Here is a 23731-nt window from a genome sequence, read left to right as displayed (position 1 = left end):
TATATATTTTTTAATATTAAAATTATTTTTCTTCATAAAACGTGATTTATTTTTAAAGAACTACTACAAATACATGTAGCAGTTGCATATTTTTACAGTACAACTAGAGAACTTAACACATAATACAAGCAGAGAACTTTGTTTTAAGTTCTCTGATACAAGTTCTCTGGTTATAATTACAGAAGATGTAAAATACATTTCCCAAGTAGTGTTTCGACAAAATTTTCTTATTGGAATTTTTCCGCAGTGCAGTTTGACATATTCTTGACAACTAATTGGCCGCACTGAAAATTCGTCACGTGAACAGTACTTGTCAGACGTGTAACTTTTGACAACCGCTCATACCAAAGGCATTATATACAGCAAAAGTGTGAGGAGAACAGCTACACGCGACATTAGACACGAATGGTTTGACAGCGCACAGCTACGGGTTGCAAAAGTGATTTACCAAAGTTTTAGTGTAGTCAAAATAATTGTATTCAGCTTGGTAAAATTAAATAAATTTCCAGCTACATAAATTTCTACGCAATAATAAATTTTTGTAGAGTTAAATTTCTTGCTATGTAATATTCGACTTTATTTTATAAATGTTATATCATATACAAAAGAGCTTTGTTTGACATTTCTACTTCTGTTGGTCCCTACTTATTTATTACAACACTGCAAATCGGTCGTCAAAAGTCGACAGCGCATAGCAAAGATTTCGTTTCTTGTTCATTTGTGATTCGTTCGTTCATTCATTTGAGAAATTTGATTGCGTTAGACGTGTGTTTACGCTTATTGGTGTTCGAATTGGAAAGTTTTAAGTTCTGTGCATTTTCGGAAGAACTGCATTCATTTAATTATTAGGTACACACGGAAATAAAGCGCCACAATGGGAAGTAAGTAAATACGCGTGAAATAAACTTTAATTATAATTGTGTTTCGGTTAAAAATTACAATATTAAAATTATGAAGTGGTTTCATACAAAGAAATTGTGAAGGTGGTGGAAGGTGCGGTGCTTTCGCTTCTCAATAGCTCTCATCGCACTAGCGGTAGAGTGAAAGGAATAAATATCGTTATACATTTGCTTACGTATACAAATTCGGGTGTCTTCGTAAAATAAACTTAATAATGGTTTATTGTGTTAATATGGAATACTGCTATATTATTAAATACAATTTGAGTAAAGAAAAAAATATTTTAAAATTTGGGTTTTCTCTGATTTGCAGTAAAATTCCTCGAAGTTATTAAGCCATTCTGCAGCATACTCCCGGAAATCGCCAAGCCGGAGCGAAAAGTAAGTTATAAATAAAATAAAATAAATTAACTTTGCTATACTGCTAGAGACATTTTTATAAAGAAATTTCTTCAATTAAACCAAAGACTTTGTTCGAAATTATGTATATATAATAAAATATGCTCTTATTGGTGTTTGATTACAGCAGCCACGCAAGCAATTAATATAAGTAATTAAGTATAAATTTAATATAAAAATGCTGTAAAATCGTAAATGCGCTAGGACAAAAATACACACGGTTACTGAATTTTCAATTAGTTTGCTTTTGTGTGCAATCAGCATTCTCATTCTAACTAATTGCCTTTTCTTATATTTCATATTTTTTCCAAAAATTGTATAAATATGTAAGTAGACCGAATTTCATGTTTTGGACAAACTATTTCCTTTCTTTTTTGTTGCCTACTTGATATGACTTTGTACAAACGAAGTTGTATTTCGCTGCCACAAGTGTCAGATTTTGACAGTTTGTGCGCTACGTGTGCCACAGATTTGTTTGCTGTTCGGCTTTGCCGAATAAACGTCATCGTTCATCGTCGGCAACAATTTCTCCAGCAAATTTCACGTTGCCGACGTAGTAAAGAAATAACATAAACCTATCAAAAAAATAAAAGATCTTCACGTTAAAGTGTTTGATAGAGAAAGAGAGAGAGGGAAAGAGAATGAAAAATTACCTTATCAAATCGCCTTTGCATACGTAGTTTAAAAAAAAATAGGTTAATCTCAAATGGCTTAGATTCATAGGTAATAAAATGTAATAATACCAATAACTTAACTAACATAATTTTTAAACAATTTTTCCAATAGATTTAATTCATCACCAATTAATTGGTCCAATAACACAACTAATATAATTTTTTTTTATTTTTTATTCCATTAGATTCAATTCAGGGAGAAGGTGCTATGGACTGCTATAACACTATTCATCTTCTTGGTTTGTTGCCAAATCCCGCTTTTCGGCATTATGAGCTCAGACTCAGCTGATCCATTCTACTGGATTCGTGTGATCTTGGCTTCTAACCGTGGTACACTTATGGAACTTGGTATTTCACCAATTGTGACGTCTGGTTTGATTATGCAGCTGCTGGCGGGTGCCAAAATCATTGAGGTCGGTGATACGCCCAAAGATCGTGCATTGTTCAACGGTGCACAAAAATTGTTCGGCATGGTTATCACAATTGGCCAAGCTATTGTGTACGTCATGACTGGCATGTACGGAGATCCTTCAGAAATTGGCGCTGGTGTTTGTTTGTTGATTATCATTCAACTATTTGCTGCCGGTTTGATTGTGCTATTGCTTGATGAATTGCTGCAAAAAGGTTACGGTTTGGGATCCGGTATTTCACTCTTCATTGCTACCAATATTTGCGAGACAATTGTGTGGAAGGCATTCTCACCAACAACAGTCACAACAGGACGTGGCACTGAATTTGAAGGCGCCGTAATTGCTTTATTCCATTTGATGGCCACACGCAACGATAAAGTGCGTGCTTTGCGCGAAGCTTTCTATCGTCAGAATTTGCCAAATTTGATGAATTTATTGGCTACAATCTTGGTGTTCGCCGTTGTCATATACTTCCAAGGTTTCCGCGTGGATTTACCCGTGAAATCGGCACGTTACCGTGGACAATACAGCAGTTACCCCATTAAGCTTTTTTACACCTCCAACATTCCAATCATTCTACAATCGGCCTTAGTTTCTAACTTGTATGTCATCTCCCAAATGTTGGCTGTCAAGTTCCAAGGCAATGTCTTCATCAATTTACTCGGCGTATGGGCTGATGTTGGTGGTGGCGGCCCAGCTCGCTCCTACCCAATTGGCGGTCTCTGCTACTACCTGTCGCCACCAGAGAGTGTAGGACATATCTTAACCGATCCGATACACGCTATTTTGTACATTGTCTTCATGTTGGGGTCTTGTGCCTTCTTCTCGAAAACATGGATCGATGTGTCTGGCAGCTCAGCCAAGGATGTAAGTTTATATCATATATACATATATATTTATTATTGTATTACTATATAAATATCAATATGTTTAATGTTTCTTTTTTATCATTTGTAATAGGTTGCCAAACAATTGAAGGAACAACATATGGTAATGCGTGGCCATCGTGAAAACTCCATGATCCACGAATTGAACCGTTACATCCCAACAGCGGCCGCGTTTGGTGGTCTCTGCATTGGTGCGCTGTCTGTTATGGCTGACTTTTTGGGTGCCATTGGCTCAGGTACTGGTATTCTGCTGGCTGTAACCATCATCTATCAATACTTCGAAATCTTCGTTAAGGAGCAATCTGAAATGGGTGGCATGGGCACTTTGCTGTTTTAAGTTGTGGGTGCTTTGTACATTAATTAAACGATGTTATTTATGAGATATATAACTCACTCGAAGTAAGTGTTTGCTTCGAGCCCAACGACTACCGCTACATATGTACTGTTACTTGTTTCCAGACATTTGTTCCATCATTGAATGTAAGATTTACACCTGCACGGACAGAGTTGAACTCAGAATTCAACACAGTTTCAAGTCCTTAACTCGCCTCACAAATTTCACACATCAAACATTTCCACATAAAAACAAAGAAGTTGCCTCTGTCTCATTATTATGATTTTTTTTTAATACCAATTGCGTCCAATTTTATGGTCGTTTTTAGATTTTTCTTTCAAAATTTGTAAATGTGTTATTTTTCTTACATTTATTTGCGAAATCGCAACGAATCCATTGCTGTGTGAACGCGGTGATATGGAAGCAACAACAAGAACAGTAACATTAAACTTCATACAAACAAATAATAGACTTTCTTCATGTTAAATTTAATATTATTTCAATTATTATGTTAATTGTGTGTGTGTTACTGCAACAGCTTAAATGTTTTCACAACGCTTATCATGTGTTAGTGGTTGTCTAGCTATAAATTCAGTCAGGGCAAACAATTAATGTAATGATATGTAATAATATTAAGATCTACATAATAGTTAATTTATACAGAAGCGAAATGAAGTTATAATAATAAAGCTAGACATTTAATATTAAGTTGTAATAAAATGAAGAAAAACAAAAGTTTTAAAATTTAATAAAAAATCGTAAAATCTAAAAAAATATATTTTTAATACAATATCAATAATGAAATTACACAGTAATGTGTGTGGTTTGTGTGGAGGAGTGCCAAGCATACTCCGGAAAGTTTACATACATCTGCATTTGAAATAATATCCTGTTGTCTGAACTTTAATGCGCTTCAAATTTTTGGAGATAACTTTTAAAACAAAAAATTTTCTAAACAAGGATAATATTTTGATAGTTCAAAAGCTAATATTATATATTTATATATATTACGTATATACAAACATACAGACTACAATGGCTATATCTAACTCAGCCCATTGTACCATATAGAGTCTCTGAAATATTTTCTTGATGTTACAAACTTCGTGGCAAACTTAATGTAACCAAGGGGCAACAACAACTTCATGAAATATTATCAAACATTTTGATTATGAATAAGTGCTGTATTGAAAGGATTGAAATGTACGATTATTTTTAACAATGTTATATCTGACATTTGCAATATTAATATATTATTTCCACATTTGTGGTTATTTTTTTCCTAATTAAAACAATTAAAATTAAAATATTTGCATTTATTTCCCTTAGTTCAAATATTGTGCAACAATACAGGGCAACACATGTGATAAGGAAATCCATTTTTTAATTATCAAATTTCTGCTATATTTTTTTACTAAATTAATTTAATAAACATGATTCTTATAATATATCAAAAAAACAATAACAGCTAAAATCGAAATTTCATTTAATTAGACCTTATCAAATATGGTTAAAATTACAATTAAAACCGAATACCCAACATGCATAAATTATATTACAAAATATGGCAACCTTATTAATCATTTTACTTTTGTTAAGGAATCACATACAATTTTTATTTAGGAAGCAACAATTTTATCAGAATTTTTAATATCAATGTTTTGAAAAAGTAGAATTTTTGTAAAGAAAAGTGGTATTCATACCGTAAACCATAATGTCGGCGTACCATCGAAATGTACAATATCTGCAACAACAGTTTTCAGCTTTGCTACACAACACATCGTCTGTTATTACGCTTATCTGTGTGGTCACTGGCTTTGGATATTTACTCTCATACTCGGAGACCGCTGTGCGGTTGTTGAGTGTCACTCCAGGCAAAATACTTCCAAATGCTGAATTCTGGATATGGACAGCATTTACATTTTGTTTTATTGAATTACATTGGTGGGAAGTGATTGTCGATGTCGTCACCGTGGGGCTATGTGGCAAAATGTTGGAGCCATTATGGGGACAATTGGAAATGTTCAAGTTTTTTGCCCTGACAAATTTTGGTGTATCCATACTTACAACAATATATTATCTGTTGTATTTTGTTGTGACCGATAATGAAAGTATTCTTTTCGATGTGCACATTCATGGACTGGCCGGCTACGTAGCAGGTATCTGTGTAGCAGTACGACAAATAATGCCCGATCATTTAATTTTCAAAACGCGTTGGGGCAAATTAACTAATAGGTAATTATAAAGCTTTGATGTATTGTTAAGAATTACTTTAATTTGATTTTATAGAAACGTGCCCTTAACTGTGTTGGTGGCGTCAATTCTTACGTGGGCAATTAAACTATTGGATGGCACATATCCAACAATGTTCGGTTCGGGTCTTATTGTGGCATGGGTTTATTTGCGCTTCTATCAATGGCATCCAAATGGGCGTGGTGATAGTTCTGAAAGTTTTACATTTGCCAGTTTCTTTCCAAATGTCATGCAGCCTGTAATTAGTATTTTGGTAAATCCCATATATATATGTTGTTTAAGATTGGGCATTGTCAAAACACCAGCGCCGCCACGTGCATCTTCTCTAGCTGGAAGTTTGTCTTCAGTATCCATACAAATACCTGGTGCGGATGCACATGATATAGAACGACGAAGGTAAGCAAGTACAAAATGACTTAATCTATATTGAACTGATTTTTTTCTTTGTGTTTGCAGACAAATCGCCCTAAAGGCATTGAGTGAACGCTTAAAAACTACAGATGCAGCGCGGCATAATCAATTGCCAAAATCTTTTCCAACAGTCAGCAGTGGTGGAGCGCCTATGTCTGGGCATCATCATCATCATCATCATCATCAGAAACACCAACATCATCACAGTCAACAACATGGACATCATAGCCATGGTCATGGGCATAGTCATAGTCACCCACACGGTCATGGACATACACAACAACAAGCACCAGAGCATGTTAGCCCAGAGGCATTACTAAATCCCTCTTTTATGGGCAAATCACAGCATATTAGCGCTAACATTTCATCACCTATAACGAGTGTACGTGCAGAACCGCGTATGATTAGTACAATGAGTACGATAGCGATACCAATGCCGGCGCCACCGCCTAGAAATGATGTAAATACTGATACGAATACGGCAATGAGTGACGCCTTAATCGACGTGAGCGGTACGGCTAAGCAGTAGGTATATTAATATAAAGGCGTTACAAAGTAAATTGGTATTTTGTTTTACACGAATAATAATATATATATGTATGTATATGTAAACACTCGTATGAAAAAGACGCACCACAAATTGAATGCACACTTAAGAAGTTTAGTTACATTCTTAGCAGTGGTAAATGTGAATAAACTGGTAGCGGTCTACTTGTAAAAACGAAAAATAAAGCGATATTGTTTTGAATAGAGTACATCACAATAGCTTATATTTAAAAAGAAAGAAATCAAATAGATGAGTTTACAATTACACGTTCGAAAATGAGATAACACATAACGGACTTGTCAACGAGCATAAAAAAAGTATATATGTACATATATCTCCATATGTATAGCGCTGTATGTATGTAGGTTGCCTTTTCGATTTACCCGTGACGGTTAAGCATCTTAATGTTATAAGAGAGAGAACATCCGTGATATGAATTTCTTTTTTACTTCTTAAATAATAACTAAGTTTGTTGGAACATATAAAAAATTGCCTATAACTTATTTGCAAAATAAAACTATTAATACGCATGCACTGAGTGTATCAATCAGTTTGAAAAGCTATAAAAAAAAATATATAAGGAAGTTCCTCATTGACAAGCCGTGTTTTTATTGGAAAATTAAAAAAAGTGATTTTCTTTCGAGAGTTATTGCTAAGTTAAATGTACAATTTATTACAATTTTGGTACTTGTTACCGAGTATTCCCATAAGCAAACACTATGTATATCACAATGACGAAACAAGTTTGTTTAGATACACATAAATATTTATAGCACAGCTGCTTCCATGAAAAAAAGCATTTTAAAAGAATACACATTACACATAAAATTTAATATATACTCCAAACATAATTGTTATTGTATATTTTAAACAAGACAACCGGTGCATTATATTATAAATATTAAATTAAAAGTTCGGCCAACGAACGCTTAAAATTTATTGAGATTTGGATGTTTCTATTAGAACGACAAACGTTATTTATTCGTAAACAAACTCGAAGAACGGTTTACATGAATTGCCAACAGCTGCTTAAATGTCATTGTTTTTTTTTCGATATTATTCAAGTAATATCGATATTGGCTTTGTTTTTTGTCTTATGATTATCTGATAGTGTTTAACGCTAATTCTTATAAAAAATAACAAACATCATTGGTCACCATCAGCTATTCATATATATGTATGTATGTGACATTATCATTGCCTCGCCTTGGTCGCAGTCACAAATGCTAGACACTTTTTGCTAATATTTACGATTCATCTATAGTACTGACTTGATTGCCAAGTGTTTTGTGTTGCTGCACAGTTGGTTTGTGATGTTGACGTTATATTACCACTACCACCGCCACTTTGTTCGACATCATTGCTGCCAAAGGAATTTAGAACGCTACTATAATAGGAAGCATCGGCTACACTTTCAGGTGGTTGATGATGCGACTGCGTTATAGGCGTCTTCTTTAATGTTTGATGTAGCGCCACTTTGCCTTGATGACAATTTTGTTCGTTTGCCGTGTTAATGCGCGCTAGATTGGCCTGTGTTAAGGAGGAATGCGAATGTGTAGAACCTTGTGTGGATGTTGAGCTAACGGAGCCGGGCGGTGGTATATTACCTATGGTAGTGGCACGTCGTTGTGTTAATAAAGCAGATGGCGCTTGTATTGTAGTAGTACTGTTAGATGACTCCGAAAGCTTATGTGTAAAAAAATTAATATATATATACATTTTAATTTAATTTAGGTAATACTGTAGAGGAAGTACGTTAGTTGTGCTCACTTTTCGTTGTACATTGCCGCTGACACTCTTGAATACCGTCTCCATATTCACATCAGCAGCTGATGATGATGACTTTAATTCACTGACGCCTCCACTTATATTATTTGCAGGTATACTTTGTGGTGGTTGTTGTGTTATTACCGCTGGCAGTGTAATATGTCTATGATTGATATGCGCTTGTAGATCGCGTTGTGACAAATATGTACGTCTACAACCGGTATTGCCATAACGACTACCACCATGTGTACACATAAAAACTGTGCCCAAGCCAGATTGTTCAACACGCAACACCTTATCATTACAACGTGGGCAAATCTTTATTGGTTCCGAACGTGCACATTTCAAGCAGAATACGTGCTTACACGGTATCATGCGACCGTATAATAAAATCGGTTTGTCACATTGATCGCAACAGTGTATCATAGGATTCAACACTTTTTCGCCGATCAAGTTAACTTTATGATCCCATTTGAGGCGTAACATGGGTTCGGGTGGTCCGCGTGAAATAGTAGTAAATGTTGGTGCTTCCAGTTGTGAGATATCAGCTTCCATATCAACTAAAAAGGATATAAACTAATAAACAAAAATATGTTTGCATATAGCAGTTAACAACACATACTTGTTTGAGGCAAAACAGTTGCCGGCTGTAAAGGCTCTTCAAGCGCTACAGCTGGTATGGTAGGCGGTCCTGCCGTAGGCGTTGTCGCTGTTGCCGTCAAATCTTCCGTTTCCATTTGTGTAGGCGGAACTGTCGTATCAATTTCATTTTCTTTAACACCCTCTTGCATTGTTACATCTTCAACAGTATCGGGTAGTTGATTAGAACTTTCGGTATCATCTTGTGCACTGTTGGCAGCTAAACTTGCTCCAATGCCATCAAGTATCTAAAAAATTACATTTCGTTTAAAATGATATGTCAAAATGTCGTAATAAAATTTACAAACCTCCTTTTTCTTGCCTCTACCACGTCCTCGACCGCGTCCACGTCCCCGAGCTCGTGCACCGCCCATGGTATAAATATTGCAGAATTTAAAAATTACTAAATTTTATAATTTCTTTTCAACCGCTTGTAAAAATGCACGTCTTTTCTGTGCTACGTTTTTTATTCCTATTCTATTTTGGCATTCGTCGCTTAGTGCTGCCAGCTGAATTATTCATTATGAACGAGTAAACATTTCAAACGATAATTGAATTTATGGTGCTGCCACTTGTTAAATTTATTCAATTATTAAACATTTTTGTTGTTTTAGATTTAAGCGTGCTCTCCGCACTTGAAACAAAATTATAGTAAATATAATTGTAATAAATTATTACTTGTTAAAGCTAGTACTATTTTTTAATTTATGAACTTTTATTGCTGGCATTTTCTGTTTAGTTAAAAAAATAAATAAATTTACAAGTTTAGTGGAGACTTATAAACACACACACACACACACACACACACATCAAAAAGTATTTTTCTCTTTTGCAGAGTCAAAAGCACTTACTTTCATTGCAATAAAGGATCTGCGGACCATATTGTTGCTTTTCATAATATATATTTTTTTTTTATTTTGCATAATATTGCATTGTATATATGTATGTATTACATGATTATTAATATATGTAGATTGCACTTAATTTTCTTTATAATATTTAAACCCAAAATTTACAAGAGCAAAAAGAAAAAGCATAAAGTCATATAAAAAAACACATGTTTGCTCACATGTGTGTATATGTACATATCTATAATATTGTTGTAATATGTACTAGTTATAAATTGTTGTTCTAATATTAAAGAAAAAAAATTTCGTACAATAATACTAGTAACTGAATAATTAATAAGTTGAAAATCAAAGTAGTAATAGCATAAGTTTTAAATTTTTGCTAAGCAAATGTGTTTTTTAGTTACGTAAACGCTTTTTAATTTCGATTGTAAAATAAGTACTAAATAGAATATTTGTAGACAATATTTTTTAACGCGCAGTCTACAGATCAATCAATTTTGTTCTAAATACAATTTATATACATTTTTTATATTAAATTAACGGAAATCATAACAAAAACTATACAAATCTAGCATAAACTGCTTTTACAACTGTACATACACAGTTAACATCAGTCAACTACTTATTTAAAATTTTCAGCATATTCCCATATGTATCTAAAACGTAATCAAGTCACAGGTGTCCATGGTAGGGGTCGCGATTGCTACGCAAGTAAACGGGGCTTGTGTAAGATTTACTAGCCACTAGTGGCGCCAAGTTTTCTCCAGCATAACTTATAAACGGCGAAATCTCACACTCCTCACCATGCACAATGCCACCGGCGGCTTCAATATAACGCTTATGTAGACGCGCTAAATCTGCGCGTGCCGTCGCTGGGCAATCCTTGCCAGCGCTGTCGGCATTCTTCAGCGCGCTAAACTCGATGTGACGAGGCACTTCCATAGCGACGAATTTTTGGGCAAACTCAAATACGTCAAAGACGAATTTTTCAATTTTGATGCCATTGGGTTTTTCTGGCGTAATACGTTTGCCCGAATTATCCACAAATGGTATCTTCTTTTTGGCAACGTGTAACTTTAACTCTTTTTCATATGTGTCACCGATTTGATGAAGGAAAGCTGCCGAGAAGAAATGATTGCATATATTACCGGCGCTAAAGGTTAAACGTCCGTCGGGATTGCGCATTTCAGCGGTTTTCGCCGATATTTCGCTATACTCGACCACCTGATTTTTGCCATCCACTATGGCGACCACACCGATAGCTTCGTTGGGATGTGATTTCTCTACCACCTTGGCTGCACAATCGGCATTCTCTTGTACACAATAACCGATAAAAACCGGATCGGCTACCTTAATCAATATATTATCCACACTGTGCGCATGCAAATATAAGATGCCGCGTTTTTTAATATCCTCGAGTATGCCTTGTTGTTTCAGCGCCCGGTACAATCCACCATTACCGTCGGGTGCGCGTGCAACACGATGCTTTTGATCCAATATAATGCGACCATCATAATCGAAACATGGCAATGAACCCTGTTCGAAGAGTATGATATTCTCCCTTTTCAGTCCGAAATAATTGTTGGCCATGAAGTATTCATTTGTTGGTTGTATTGTGTGCTCCGATGTCATGATGTACCAAGTGATGTTGCCACGACTGCCGGTGGCGGCGTAAGCCAACTCCTCCAATTTCTGTATGCGTTCGGCTTGTAGGCGAAAGAGTGATTTCTTCGATGGGAGACCCACGTCGTACATACCCTTTGGGTGAGCGAATCCCAAACGGGTGCCTGTAGAGTGGGAGAGAGAGAGAGAGGGAGATTATGAAGAAACGTAATTTGCGAAATTTTTAAAAGTATTTTAATTAATTATGCAGTAAAGGGTGGTGAATTTAAGTTAACAATGTGTTTTATTATTTAAAAAAAAAAGATGAATGATTATATTTTTAACATCTCTGACAGTTAAAATTCTGCTGACGTTTTAATTGCTACTATTGTCGCATTTCACTAATAATTTATTTGACAATTTTGTAAAAAAAAAAGAAAACAACAAGTTTGAATGGCACCTGCAGAAGTCTGCTTTAGTGTTTCTGAACGGGTCTATGTAAACGGAAAGGTCAGGTATATTTTATACGGCCAAGGACTGTCAACTCGGCAGAATTCTACCGCTACAACAACAATAATTCATGTTATATTTCTTAAATATACACATATCATATTTAGATGTAAGGCAATGTAAGTAAGGAGAGGGCACAATGGACCAAAGGTCGCAGTGCATTCCTCATCATCATTCATTCATTCATTCATATTTAGATATATATAATTTATATGGTCTCCGACGTCCCAACCGGGGATTAACTTCGTGGCAAATATAACCTACTATCATGTTCAGGTTATGAAAATAATTCCTTTAGTTCATTTTGTTCTTCCATAAGCTTTTTTAAACTAAAATTCAAAAGATTCCCACATATGTACATATCTTATATACAAACACGGGCATATTTCTTAAGTTTAACACTTTAATGTTTTAACTCTAAAAGGCGGCATGACTGCTGGCTGACCTTTAAAACGTGTTTGTTTGGTTTAAATCAATTCTTGTTTTCTGTTGACGTAAATACTTAATGATAGTTTGTGCTAAAAGGTATGCGTGTGTGGAAGTTTATGCATTAATTCACACCAACTTGCATAAATATTCATAGGGCATAAAATTTTGACTAATCGAAAGTGTAGATAAAAGATCAGAATGTACATACATATGCATGTATGCTTATAATTGTTATTATGACGAGCTGCAAAGTGTTAGTAATTATTGCATATTATTTGTAAAACAAGAATGCTGAGCTACAGATAACCACAAACACATATGTATGTATATGTAAGTATGTAGGTGGGAAAGCACGAGAATGGATTAAATAAATATAATAAGTCAAGGCCTTTGAGTTATTTTTACATTGTAGAGGATTCATGGCCAAACACACGTACAAATGTGTAAATATGGATATGTACTAGATAAAGGAATAACGGCGCATCTATATGCAATTAAAGATGACCTTATTTACTAATTAAATCAAAGTTAGAAGTAATTATATTTTTAAAGTACAAGTTGTGGTACATTTTAACATTAACAGTGTTCATTACTTGTCCTTCAAGGTACTTAAATTAAGATTTAACCAGAAAAAATTTTAACTTCGGCTGCACCGCAACTAATACCCTCCCCAGGTGCATTTCTTTTAGCAACTGTGTATAATTTGACTTTAATCGGACACTTTGTATGACAGTTACATATATGATATAGTAATCCGCTCGGCACAATATGTTCGCAAATTGTGGCAATGCTTTGGATAATAATGGCAAACTTAATATACCCTGTTAAGGGTATAATAAAAGTAGATTTATCATTTCTTATTTTATCTGTTCAATGCAATTTCCTTAACAAAAAAATAATGGAAAACATATTTTTTTTATCTCTTTATTGTTATCTATAACTGCATCTACTCTTAGTACACTAAACAAATGTGTAGTTTCCAAAAACAAATATTGTTGTATAATTACTGTGTCTAGTAGTACAAATGTATTACTATAGTATAGACCGGAAGTGACAACCTTACGAACGCTCCACTTTGCGAACACACGAATGGTGTTTAGATCCCTATGACAAGTGTTACCACTCACTACTGATCGATCGACTATGTTTAAAGTTGCTTATAAAGTCTCTTTGCCACACAAGGAATTAGTGATTTTAAACCACTATAGTTGAGGCGAGAACATGCCCAAATGAACCCAAGCCCACAATTTCAGATATCCCGCTGAGGTGACTCTTTTTTTTGGCGTCAAAGCGCTTTCTTGACTTATAAGAACTTATACAGGAGTTCTATTTTTAGAATTTCACAAAAAACTAAATATAGTAGTACCGATGGGATCGCTATCTTGAAGATCAGCCATCGAAACTACGAAACTAATCTAACCTAACATAAGCAGTCGATTCTATAGACATCTAGAAAACTCGCAACAGTACCAGCTCAAGATTGTAAAAATAGAATAGTTCAAAACTATTTCGGGTGTGTCTTACAACAACAACTATAGCGAAATCGTGAGCTTCAGATAATCAATGGTGTGCAACTACAATAAATCCGTATTTAAACCATCGATTGCCACCGCAGCACTCTAATAACATTACTCACTGCATTGTTATTATTGAAGCAACAAAGAAACCATTAAATTATTGTCTGTGCGCGCCTTCTTAAATGACTAAGCCCACTTTAAGGTAAACTCGATTTGAAGCAGTAAATAAAAAGTGAATTGAAAGGCAGACTATAAAGCAATCGTATTTGGCTATCCCACAGTGGATATACAAAGTGGTTTCTGGTTCGTATATTACTGTAAATTTGAAGCGTATTCTTTGTGAACATTTCTCGTTTCGCGTTTGTATGAGGTTACGTGACGGGCAAGTTAATTATTATTTTATTTCTCTTTTTTTTTTTTTAAGTATACTATATATGCTTTTTGAAAACGAGGCGCTAACGGTCCTACGAAGGTGTACATACGTACAAAGCAGCCACGACAGCACAGTTGCGCAGAAATATTGAACTCGGTTGGATTTTTTTAGTTAAACCGTTTACATGGCTGATTATGCATTAGGCGAAAATAAAGCTTTTACTCTCTTCGATTTTGTTATAAATTCAAATTTCGCAAATTTGAAAATGCGCGAAAGATAATTTTACAAATTATGTAGATACAAACATCCATTTAACAGTACAATAAGCTCAAGCTAAGTGCATGTGCTTGTATGATAAATTACACACACTCTACTTTGTGCGGTTTCGTAACAAATACAAGAAAAAAATGTTAACTACCGCAGCTAGAATACCCTTCACAGGTGCAGATTTTTTATAGCATCTTAATTTTGATTGATCAGTTTATATGACAGCTATATGCTATAGTGGTTCTATCTGAACAATATGTTCGGATAATGTACCGTTGTCTTGAGCAATAAGCCATGCCAAATCTCGTGAAGATATCGCAAAACTCCATAGTGGTCCGATTTAACCAACTTCTTAGGAGATTGCAGAATTGCTTTGGATAGTAATCTACGCCAAATTACGTGCCGATCCCTTGTCAAATCAAAAAGTTTCCACGTAAGAACTTTATTTTGATCGAGAAATTTGTATGGCAGCTATATGCTATAGCGTTTCGATAACGGCGTTTTTCACAAAAGAGCATCGTCTTAAGAAGAAAAAGACGTGTGCGGAGTGCGGAATTTCAAAATGAGATCTCAAAAATTGAGGGACAAGTAAAAATATACCTTGTTCAGGGTTTAAATACACAATAAAACCAAGTTATATTAACTACATATTTTACAATTTACTTAACATTTAAAGGTTATTAGATTTACCTTGCCCACCAGCCATTAGCAAAACAGCAACATGTCCCGCGCTGATCTGACGCATGCCCTCTTCTTCGTAAGCCTTGAGACGATCTTCGGCAGTACGCTCAATGCTAACTAAGTTTTCCTCGGGCACTGGTTGCATACGATCATCCAGCTTAATGCCATTCTCTTGCAGTGATGCTGTGGCACGTTCAAAATATAACTTCAATTCTTTCAAGTTGAGTTCGTCTATATCACGCACCAAAATCTCCTGCTGATCGAGCGTCAACTCATCCCAGAATTTAAGCAAATGCTCCTGACCGACCTTTGAGAGGCGCTCATACATTTCGTCGTAAACCGTCATTGTTGCTGTTATGAAAATGTGAAACAGCGTTAAAAGTTGTTAGATTTTTTGCACGTCAGTTAATATATGTATGTATGTATATGTAAGTTTTTAAATGTTTTACGAAAATTTAGACACTTAATATAAGCCACTAACCAGATAAAAACAAATAATAATAAAAAATACGATAATGCGAGCAAAAAAAAAAAAACAAATTATTTTTCAACACAACGCTACTCGATTATAGTATAGAAGAAGCGCGCCAACTCAACTGCACAGCAACGTCTCCCGACCGCTACTGAGTTTCAGCCGAACGATATGTAGGAGCGATGTGAGCCAACAAGCCAAATGTTGCTTACTTGGACAATCTGCGGCTTGTTGGGTTGGTTGTTTACTTGTTTTGTTTGATTGCCTTGCTGTCTGTTACCGTCCACTTCATACACCTTCTTCTTGTAGCTTGTTGTTACTTGGCGTTTAGCTTTTGATTTAAGACAAAGAGTGGCGGTAGCGTGTGCGCACACCCAAACGAGATGATTGTTGAGCTTGCGGTACTCAGTTAATAGCTTACAGAATGCTAAAATCTAACTGAACTAGTCTGACCTGCGCAAGCTAACTGGGCGTCCCTGAGCAACAAACCCTCCTACAAGTAACAGCGAAAGTGAATTGTTGTGTGCCGATTCTTAAGACAGCTTTAGCATTGAGAAAAATATACATATGTACGTGGCATGCCCTTTTACTCAGCTATTATATAATAGTATAATTATTTGCGAATAATCATATAGGTATTTATGTATATACATAAACAACTTATTTACATCAACAATAATGTGAATGGAGTAAGTTAAGCACTTGGCAATTATCGCAGAAAATTACGGAACTTGCCATTTGATAAGAAACTCAAAAATACACAAGTTGATAAGAATTAAACACTTCCGCTGGTATATATTTAAAGCACCTTTCTTATAAAATAGTTTAGAAAATGTACATAAAATTATATTCATAGTTAAAATTAGTTATCAGTTGGACCGTATGACAGCTTTATGCTATAGACGTCCGATATAGGCATTTCCGAAAAATGAGCATCTTTTTTTTATAATATCGCGTACACTGAGAGAGTAGTTCGGGTATATATAGATAAACAAACAGAGCTTGTCGCTCCGATCAACTATATACATACATATGTACATATTTTGTAGGATTTCTGGTTGTTGTTGTTGTTGTTGTAACGGCAGAGTTCTGCCGAGTTGACAGTCCTTGGCCGGATAAAAATCCGGGTCCGTTCCGGTTTCCGTAGATCCGACTGTCGTGGGAACGGTAGGATTTCTGGTCTTTACATTTGCGTGTTAAAAACTACCTACTATATCCTGTCTATCTAATGCGAAAATTATTTATCGGTATTCAATAAAATGGGCGAGTATTGCGATTTATGAAGCGTAAATCTGTGTTTTGCATTACCTTCTGTATGTATTAATGGTTAAAAACTCGTACACATTGTTAGAGATATTTATGTCAAACTTAGCTAATGTCAAACTTGGCTCCATATATGTGTTAAAAGGGAGGTCGTACAACAATCATTAATGATCGACTACTATTTCCAACAGCCCCACCTCCTAATAAACTTTGAAATAGCCCTTCAACCTAATTGCAGCTAATTAGTAATTGACTTAAAAAGTGTTTTGTTTTTTCAGCTTTTTACATCTTTTGTAGGCCAGTAGTGTTCGATGATGTAAAACAATAGCTAAGCCGCAGTTAATGAGCAACAATTTAATGGTAATGTAATACAGCAGAATTAGCGTGGCGAATGGCAACAAACCAAAAACAAAACGATGTCAGCATCTAACCGGCAGCTCCACTTCTAAACAAGACCCACTGAGTCTACAGGTTAATCATGTTTTACGTGCCTGGCGAGCCAACGTTGGCATTAGTAGTTATGTATATTCAAATAGCTACATGTGTATATAAATATTGAAAATTCAATCAATCGATACACCTATTATGCTAGCCATTTGGCATTGTTGTATACACATCTATTGTATTAATTTCCTTCACATATTTCTATTATAGAACTTCATATAACGAAAGCAATTAGGTTTTATCATTTTCTAAATGATTAAATAGCTTACATCGTTATCTATTCGGCAAAGTGACGTGGTTCTGGTCATTAAAACACTTACCGTATTTTATAGTAGCGGACACTTCTTTACCCATACTTTCCTTATGCCACTTTCAAAAGCACTTTGCACTTGTAATTCATTCCTTTAATTTAGTGTTTTTATTACACTTTTAGCGCGCCAATGCTTAGATTTTTTCTAAATAATAATTCGTGCAACACGATAAACGAAAACCGAATTGGAATTTCCTCATTGTTTATATTTCTCCAGACGCGGTGGTAGTGGTAATTCTTTCGGTTGAAAATACAGTGCAAAACAATCGATAGTTAATAGTTGCCGGATCACTTGTTGAATTGAATTATACAAAATTTTTTAGACATCTGGTATAGCTCCCTTTATCGATGTTATCGATATGCGATGCAAAATTTATAATATATTTGTTATTAACATGTTTTCGTAGAAAAAATTGGTTTTCGCCCTAAACCTTGTGTTTTCATCCATCTGTCAAACTAAGTCACATTGAAAGCGAGTTTTCGCTGAAAACTACATGAAAACTCGCATTCCACTAACTCTAACTGGTGTCTACTATAGTTTAGTCGATATTATTGGAAGACATATTTTGCCATCTTTAAGTTTGCGCTTGATATCTGTGTATATTCCGTATACAAATACAGTATCCACCGCTTAATTGACCCCCGAATAACTGATTTTACTACTTATTTAAATCACCTGACACTTAGCTAGGCATCTGACAAACAACAAAAAATATACCTCCGTTGTTGTTTTAGCAGCAGAATTCAGTCCTTGGGCGAATAAAAATTCGGGTCCGTTCCGGTTACGTAGGCCCAACTGGAGTGTGTACTTCTAATTTCACTGGGTAATCGAACAAACACCTTCCCTTAAAAAATATAGATCTCTGGCATCAATATTTGAAAACATACATATGTACATACATAGGTGAATATGTTTTGGTGGCGGCTGACGTTGAGGAGCCAAAGAAAGAAAATGTTCCTTCTAAGCCTCCTTCAGTTCTCGTAGCTTTAAAATACATACAAGAAAACATTTATATATAAATATTGCTGAGCTCACATGAGGTCTATAGGTCCAGTGCTAGAATGCAAGGGGACAGGGGAGCATCAATACGATTCTGGTCTGGTTTCTTGGGAGAAAATAAACTTTACAATTAATAATGATCCTGCTATGAACTGAAACAAGACTTATACAGAGGCTTATTAGAGGATTGCGGAAAGTGTTGCATTCGTACAGATAGATATTGTTTCTTCCAACAGTCATTACAATCTATAGTTATACTTGTCCATTTCCTTATTTGTATATATCAAGTGTTCGATGGTAAATATCAATATTCAAATCTTGACCAAAATGCCACTTTTTCCCCTGCGTTCGACCGAATAGACCACATCCAGCACTCAGTGAAGAAAGTATAGTAGCTGTAGTTGAGAGTGTACACGAAGGCCGTGGAGTTGATCCGCGCCATTCGCACTTGGAACGACTTGGCGCATTTTACGTCGAAATCTTTAGTTGAAAGCGTACAGAATACAGATTGTGCAAGAACTGAAGCCGCTCGATCTTCCCAATCAACAGCACTTCCTCTATAGGCTCTTAAAAAGTTCCAAGACGTTTTCAAGCCAAATTTTGTTCAGCGATAAGGCCCATTTTTGGTACAATGAGTATGTAAACAAGCAAATTGTCGTATTTGGTATAAAGAGCAACCTTAAGTAATAAAGGCTGCTATCTAATCCAGAAAAAAAACAAAGGTTTCAAAAATGATGCCGCAGGAAACGTAAACGTCAATAACGAGCGTCATGATCTCGGCGACATTTGGTTTCACAATACGTCGCCACTTCTCACATATCACATCAATCAATGGATTTATTGAGAGAATACTTCGGTGAGCACACAATTTCACGTTTTGAGCCGATCGTATGATATTACACCGTTATACTTTCTCCTGTGGGGATATACATACATGTCTAAAGTCCATGCGGACAATTCCGCTTCCATGTCATTCGCCAGTTACTAGTCGAAATTCACGATCGAGTCTTCAAAAATTGAACTCGACGGATGGACGATCTGAGATAATTTTCCATAAATAAATGCCAAAGAATGTTCTTTGGCTGGTACTGGCTTATCAGTTTAGCGCAGATTTTCCAGCAATTCGTTGCTATATCTTTCTCCTTTGCATAACCTTTCGAATATCGGTGGTAGAAATCGCAAACACTCATTCACACATGCAAAGTACAATTAAGGAAGAGCAACCTTTTTTAATTGGTATTTACATATTGGAATATACAAGTATAGATAAATATATACATTTACACAGATATAAGATTATACTGTATATCTGTAAGTATTCTATTTGTATGTATGTATATTTGAAAGCAGTAGCGCTCAGCTGCTCTGTCTGTCATGGATTTTTAATAATCTACGTTCCATTTACTTGTATTATTAAAAAGAGACCGTTACAAAGTACACTGCTGGTCTTTCAAGATTTATGTCAAGGTGCGCATGTCGCATAGACTACACAATACAACCTCATAAACACTAATGTTACACACACACAAACATATAAACATGCCATATAGTACCTTCATGGTGATCCCTTTACAAAGCAAAGGAAAATCCCGTATGCCTTAGCACACAAACATTATCTTAAGAATATACATATGTATACACACAGTTATATGGGCATGTGTACACAGTCACCCAGCTGGCCAAGGCGAATGCGCGCGAAAATGATTCAATCGCCCCGCTGGCAATGCATTGGCATTTTACCTTTTTTGCGGCCAATGTACTTAACGCAGAATACTTACGACAATGGAAGTGTAAGAAAGGACGATGTACACACAGTGCATTCATATAAGTTGTACGCTATGAGTATACATATGTATGTATGTGAGTTTGTGTGTGTGTGTGCGAGTATTTTCTCTACATGCATCATAATTCAAATTCAATTGTTGCGACTTCTTGTTGGCCCCGAAGACGTATGCGGGCGCTAAGCACAGTGTAACTGTAGTGAGCAAAAAGTGCCAAAAAATTATATATGATATAATCTCAATTATTTTGTTGTTTTAAATTCAGCATACATTTTTGTAGGCTACTAAAAATTATGGCAGAGTCTGGCAAAAACTCGAGGTTTATGGTCTATTTCGAGGTTTCCCATTTTTTAGAAGAAAAAACACAGAAACTTAAAGTTTAGCGGGAAATGTTTATTATGATTCGATATAACATTCTTTGGCATTTATTTTTTGAAGACTATCTCTTTCAAATGTTGGCTGCGACTTCGTTTAACTGTCGATGACTCGTTCAAGTGTTAAGTGGCGAACGACGTGAGTGATGTTTTGCTCCAAGGCCAAAATCGAAGCATGATTGTCCGCGTAGTCTTTAGACTTTACATATTCAGACACGAAAAAGTCTGTCGGTGTGATATCACAATATCTTGGTGCTCAATCGACCGGCCTAAAACATGAAATTATCTGCTCACCGAAGTGTTCTCTCAATAAATACATTGGTTGATGTCGAGAACACGAGCTTCAGTTTCAGGCATCAAATTGTAGGTTACATGACGCGATAACGGTCACCATTGACGGTTACGTTATCACCGGCATAATTCTTTAAAGGAATATTAACCGTTGATTAACCAGCGGCCCACAAACCATACCAAACCGTTGTTTTTTTCTGAGTAAAATGGCAGCACTTGAAGGATGATTTTCGTTAAAAATGCGGGAATTTCGCTTGTTTACACACCCATTGAGCCAGAAATAGGCCTCATCGCTGAACAAAATTAGTCGCGAAAACATAGGGTCTTCTTGGAACATTTCAAGAGCCCATAGAGCGAAACGATGACGCTTGAGAAATTTGAGCGGCTTCAGTTTTCGCTTTTAATATAAAATTTCAACGTAACATGCGACAAGTCGTTCCATACGTCAGTCCGTGTTGCTGCGAACGGCGCCGAATCGACTCTACACGGTCTTCGTATACACTGCTGGACGTGATCTATTCGGTCCAATATTATCTAATAATAAATGTTGGGTCTCAAGATCGGTGATGGTGTTGCGAATAGTACGCTCAGTAGGTCGATTATGTTGACCATAAATTAAGCGAAGCGCGCGAAACTAATTTTTTACAGAACGTGAATTTTCGTAATAAAGTTGAACGATTTCTAAACTTTGTTCATTTGGTCATATATGTATGTATGTACATGAATCTGTACACAAAATTTTTTTAAACATTTTATCAAAATTTAACCCACTGTTCCTCACACATTAGTTGCGCTTACTGAGCATGTGCTACCCCTGTCTAAATGGAACGACGCAGTACTCAGGTAAGTCATACTATTATATTTGAGTTTTGTTGTAGTAGTGCTGTCATAGTCCAACTGCGTAAAAGTTTCAACACGAGTCATACTATGAGTACATATGTATGTATGTATATAAACTTTTCTTTACATACGTAAGAAAAAAGCGAAGAAAAAACTTAGTAACCCGGATAACGATGAAAAAATTGAAGTCAATGTTCCACACAAAGTAGTTACCGTTTTCTAGCAGCTTAGGGAAAAAGAAAAGTGAATAAAAATTTACCTTTTACATAACTTATTAAAAAACTGCATAAGAAGAATGACATTATAGTCCGAATAAATTAATGTTTTTAAGAGTCAGAGTTGCAGTCAGCGTTCATTGAACTCTATAAGACTTCGTCATTTCGTTTTTCAATCAGCTCATATTAGATCTTAAGATTCCAGAGATTTGGAATTATGATCTGCCATCAATGACTGCTTCCTCTTTTTTATTAATGCAGATAGCCGAGTTTACAGTAGTTCTTTCTTTTCGCTGTTTATCGCCAATTGCAGATTTCAAGTGTAGCCAGGTCCTTTTCCACTTGGTTTTTACAATGAAGTGGGGGTCTTCCCCTTCATCTGCTTCCACCGGCGGGTACTGCGTAGAATACTTTCAGAGCTGTAGTATTTTCATCCATTCTGACAACATGACCAAGCCATGCCTCTGCACCAGATAGCAGGATGGGCATGACGAATGACTTGTAAAAATTAGTCCAACGAATTTTTCTAAATGAGGTTCGACCCCAAAATTTTATGGATTTTTTAAGGTTATATGTGGCATAAGCAGGATTTATTGAAAGAATACATCGGTGAGCAGATAATTTCATGTTTTGGGCCCGTCGACTGATCACCAAGATGGTATGATATCACACCGTTGGACTTTTTGCTGCATGGACATGTAAAGTCTAAGGTCTATGCGGACAGTAGCGATTCGATTCAAGCTTTGAAGCAGAGCATCACGAGTATCATTCACCAGTTACCAGTCGAAATGCTCTAAGTATCGAAAATTGGACTCAACGGTTGGACCAAGAGAATATTGTTTAGCATTTTCCTTTAAATTTAAAGACGTAAACAATAATTCAGGGTTGAACGATTAACAAGTTTATATACGCAAGAATTAGCAGACTATAAATGCCTTTTCCTGAAAATTAAACTTTCTTTTCGGAGAGTGAGCCATAAGTTGACGCAAAAAAAAGTTCGCTGTTTCTAATCACACGTCGAGAAGATCTTCCAAATTCATGCTGAGCAGCTGGTGTTGCTCAACCATTTAGATTTGGCGTAGACTGAACTGCCGATAGCTGTTTCGAATTAAGGGTTTGTTGCGATCTTTCTATGACTTTCTAGTCATGGTGATTGGATTGCTAAGCCGACCATCTTTTTGCCAGCCTATATTTGTTGTCGCCACACTTTAGTTGTTGAAACTTCCTCATACCTGAGTACTGGAACATTAATTAACTATTTCCGAATGGGTATTTGGGTTTATCTTTTTTC

The 23731-nt window shown here is 35.7% G+C and overlaps 4 protein-coding genes across 7 annotated transcripts; 2 read left to right on the top strand and 2 right to left on the bottom strand.

Annotated features, from left to right (window-relative positions):
• Nucleotides 1-702: 702 nt before the first annotated feature.
• Nucleotides 703-4311, top strand: LOC108977011 (protein transport protein Sec61 subunit alpha). Its single transcript, XM_018946496.1, has 4 exons — nucleotides 703-881; nucleotides 1213-1280; nucleotides 2158-3249; nucleotides 3343-4311. Exons 1-4 carry the CDS (start codon nucleotides 875-877, stop codon nucleotides 3604-3606), a joined length of 1431 nt encoding a protein of 476 aa, XP_018802041.1. The 5' UTR covers nucleotides 703-874; the 3' UTR covers nucleotides 3607-4311.
• Nucleotides 4312-5219: 908 nt separating this feature from the next.
• On the top strand, nucleotides 5220-7641 carry LOC108977007 (transmembrane protein 115). Its single transcript, XM_018946488.1, has 3 exons — nucleotides 5220-5838; nucleotides 5893-6252; nucleotides 6313-7641. Exons 1-3 carry the CDS (start codon nucleotides 5318-5320, stop codon nucleotides 6794-6796), a joined length of 1365 nt encoding a protein of 454 aa, XP_018802033.1. The 5' UTR covers nucleotides 5220-5317; the 3' UTR covers nucleotides 6797-7641.
• Nucleotides 7642-7701: 60 nt separating this feature from the next.
• LOC108977006 lies at nucleotides 7702-9691 on the bottom strand. The gene is made up of 4 exons (XM_018946487.1): nucleotides 9529-9691; nucleotides 9204-9468; nucleotides 8585-9141; nucleotides 7702-8500 (listed from the first exon to the last, which is right to left on the bottom strand). The coding sequence occupies exons 1-4, from the start codon at nucleotides 9592-9594 to the stop codon at nucleotides 8069-8071; spliced, it is 1320 nt and encodes a 439-aa protein (XP_018802032.1). The 5' UTR covers nucleotides 9595-9691; the 3' UTR covers nucleotides 7702-8068.
• Nucleotides 9692-10455: 764 nt separating this feature from the next.
• Nucleotides 10456-18186, bottom strand: LOC108977012 (UDP-N-acetylhexosamine pyrophosphorylase). Of its 4 annotated transcripts, none has more exons than XM_018946497.1 (3): nucleotides 17950-18186; nucleotides 15460-15801; nucleotides 10456-11858 (listed from the first exon to the last, which is right to left on the bottom strand). In XM_018946497.1, the coding sequence occupies exons 1-3, from the start codon at nucleotides 17981-17983 to the stop codon at nucleotides 10744-10746; spliced, it is 1491 nt and encodes a 496-aa protein (XP_018802042.1). In that variant the 5' UTR covers nucleotides 17984-18186; the 3' UTR covers nucleotides 10456-10743. The 4 variants fall into 4 exon arrangements, with proteins under 4 accessions (XP_018802042.1, XP_018802044.1, XP_018802043.1 ...); XM_018946499.1 differs by lacking the exon at nucleotides 17950-18186 and adding an exon at nucleotides 16135-16156; XM_018946498.1 differs by lacking the exon at nucleotides 17950-18186 and adding an exon at nucleotides 15932-16096.
• Between the last annotated feature and the right edge of the window lie 5545 nt (nucleotides 18187-23731).

Source organism: Bactrocera latifrons, unplaced genomic scaffold (assembly GCF_001853355.1).
Source record: "Bactrocera latifrons isolate USDA-ARS-PBARC rearing strain unplaced genomic scaffold, ASM185335v1 scaffold_82, whole genome shotgun sequence".
Lineage (NCBI taxonomy): Eukaryota > Metazoa > Arthropoda > Insecta > Diptera > Tephritidae > Bactrocera > Bactrocera latifrons.
Note: the sequence above shows the minus strand (reverse complement) of the source record. Positions and strands in the feature narration are given on the sequence as shown.

What these genes read in the sequence shown, in the direction of transcription:
- LOC108977011 (XM_018946496.1), top strand. An exon ending in TCGCCAAGCCGGAGCGAAAA is followed by an intron (nt 1,281 to 2,157) that starts GTAAGTTATAAA and finishes TTATTCCATTAG; the next exon opens with ATTCAATTCAGGGAGAAGGT. An exon ending in CTGGCAGCTCAGCCAAGGAT is followed by an intron (nt 3,250 to 3,342) that starts GTAAGTTTATAT and finishes CATTTGTAATAG; the next exon opens with GTTGCCAAACAATTGAAGGA.
- LOC108977012 (XM_018946497.1), bottom strand. Translation starts at nt 17,983, where the DNA reads ATGGGTAAAGAAGTGTCCGCTACTATAAAATACG. An exon ending in GTCCGCTACTATAAAATACG is followed by an intron (nt 15,802 to 17,949) that starts GTAAGTGTTTTA and finishes TTTTCATAACAG; the next exon opens with CAACAATGACGGTTTACGAC. An exon ending in GCTAATGGCTGGTGGGCAAG is followed by an intron (nt 11,859 to 15,459) that starts GTAAATCTAATA and finishes CCCACTCTACAG; the next exon opens with GCACCCGTTTGGGATTCGCT.
- LOC108977006 (XM_018946487.1), bottom strand. Translation starts at nt 9,594, where the DNA reads ATGGGCGGTGCACGAGCTCGGGGACGTGGACGCGGTCGAGGACGTGGT. An exon ending in GTAGAGGCAAGAAAAAGGAG is followed by an intron (nt 9,469 to 9,528) that starts GTTTGTAAATTT and finishes GTAATTTTTTAG; the next exon opens with ATACTTGATGGCATTGGAGC. An exon ending in GCGGCAATGTACAACGAAAA is followed by an intron (nt 8,501 to 8,584) that starts GTGAGCACAACT and finishes TTTACACATAAG; the next exon opens with CTTTCGGAGTCATCTAACAG.
- LOC108977007 (XM_018946488.1), top strand. Translation starts at nt 5,318, where the DNA reads ATGTCGGCGTACCATCGAAATGTACAATATCTGCAACAACAGTTTTCA. An exon ending in TGGGGCAAATTAACTAATAG is followed by an intron (nt 5,839 to 5,892) that starts GTAATTATAAAG and finishes TTGATTTTATAG; the next exon opens with AAACGTGCCCTTAACTGTGT. An exon ending in CATGATATAGAACGACGAAG is followed by an intron (nt 6,253 to 6,312) that starts GTAAGCAAGTAC and finishes TTGTGTTTGCAG; the next exon opens with ACAAATCGCCCTAAAGGCAT.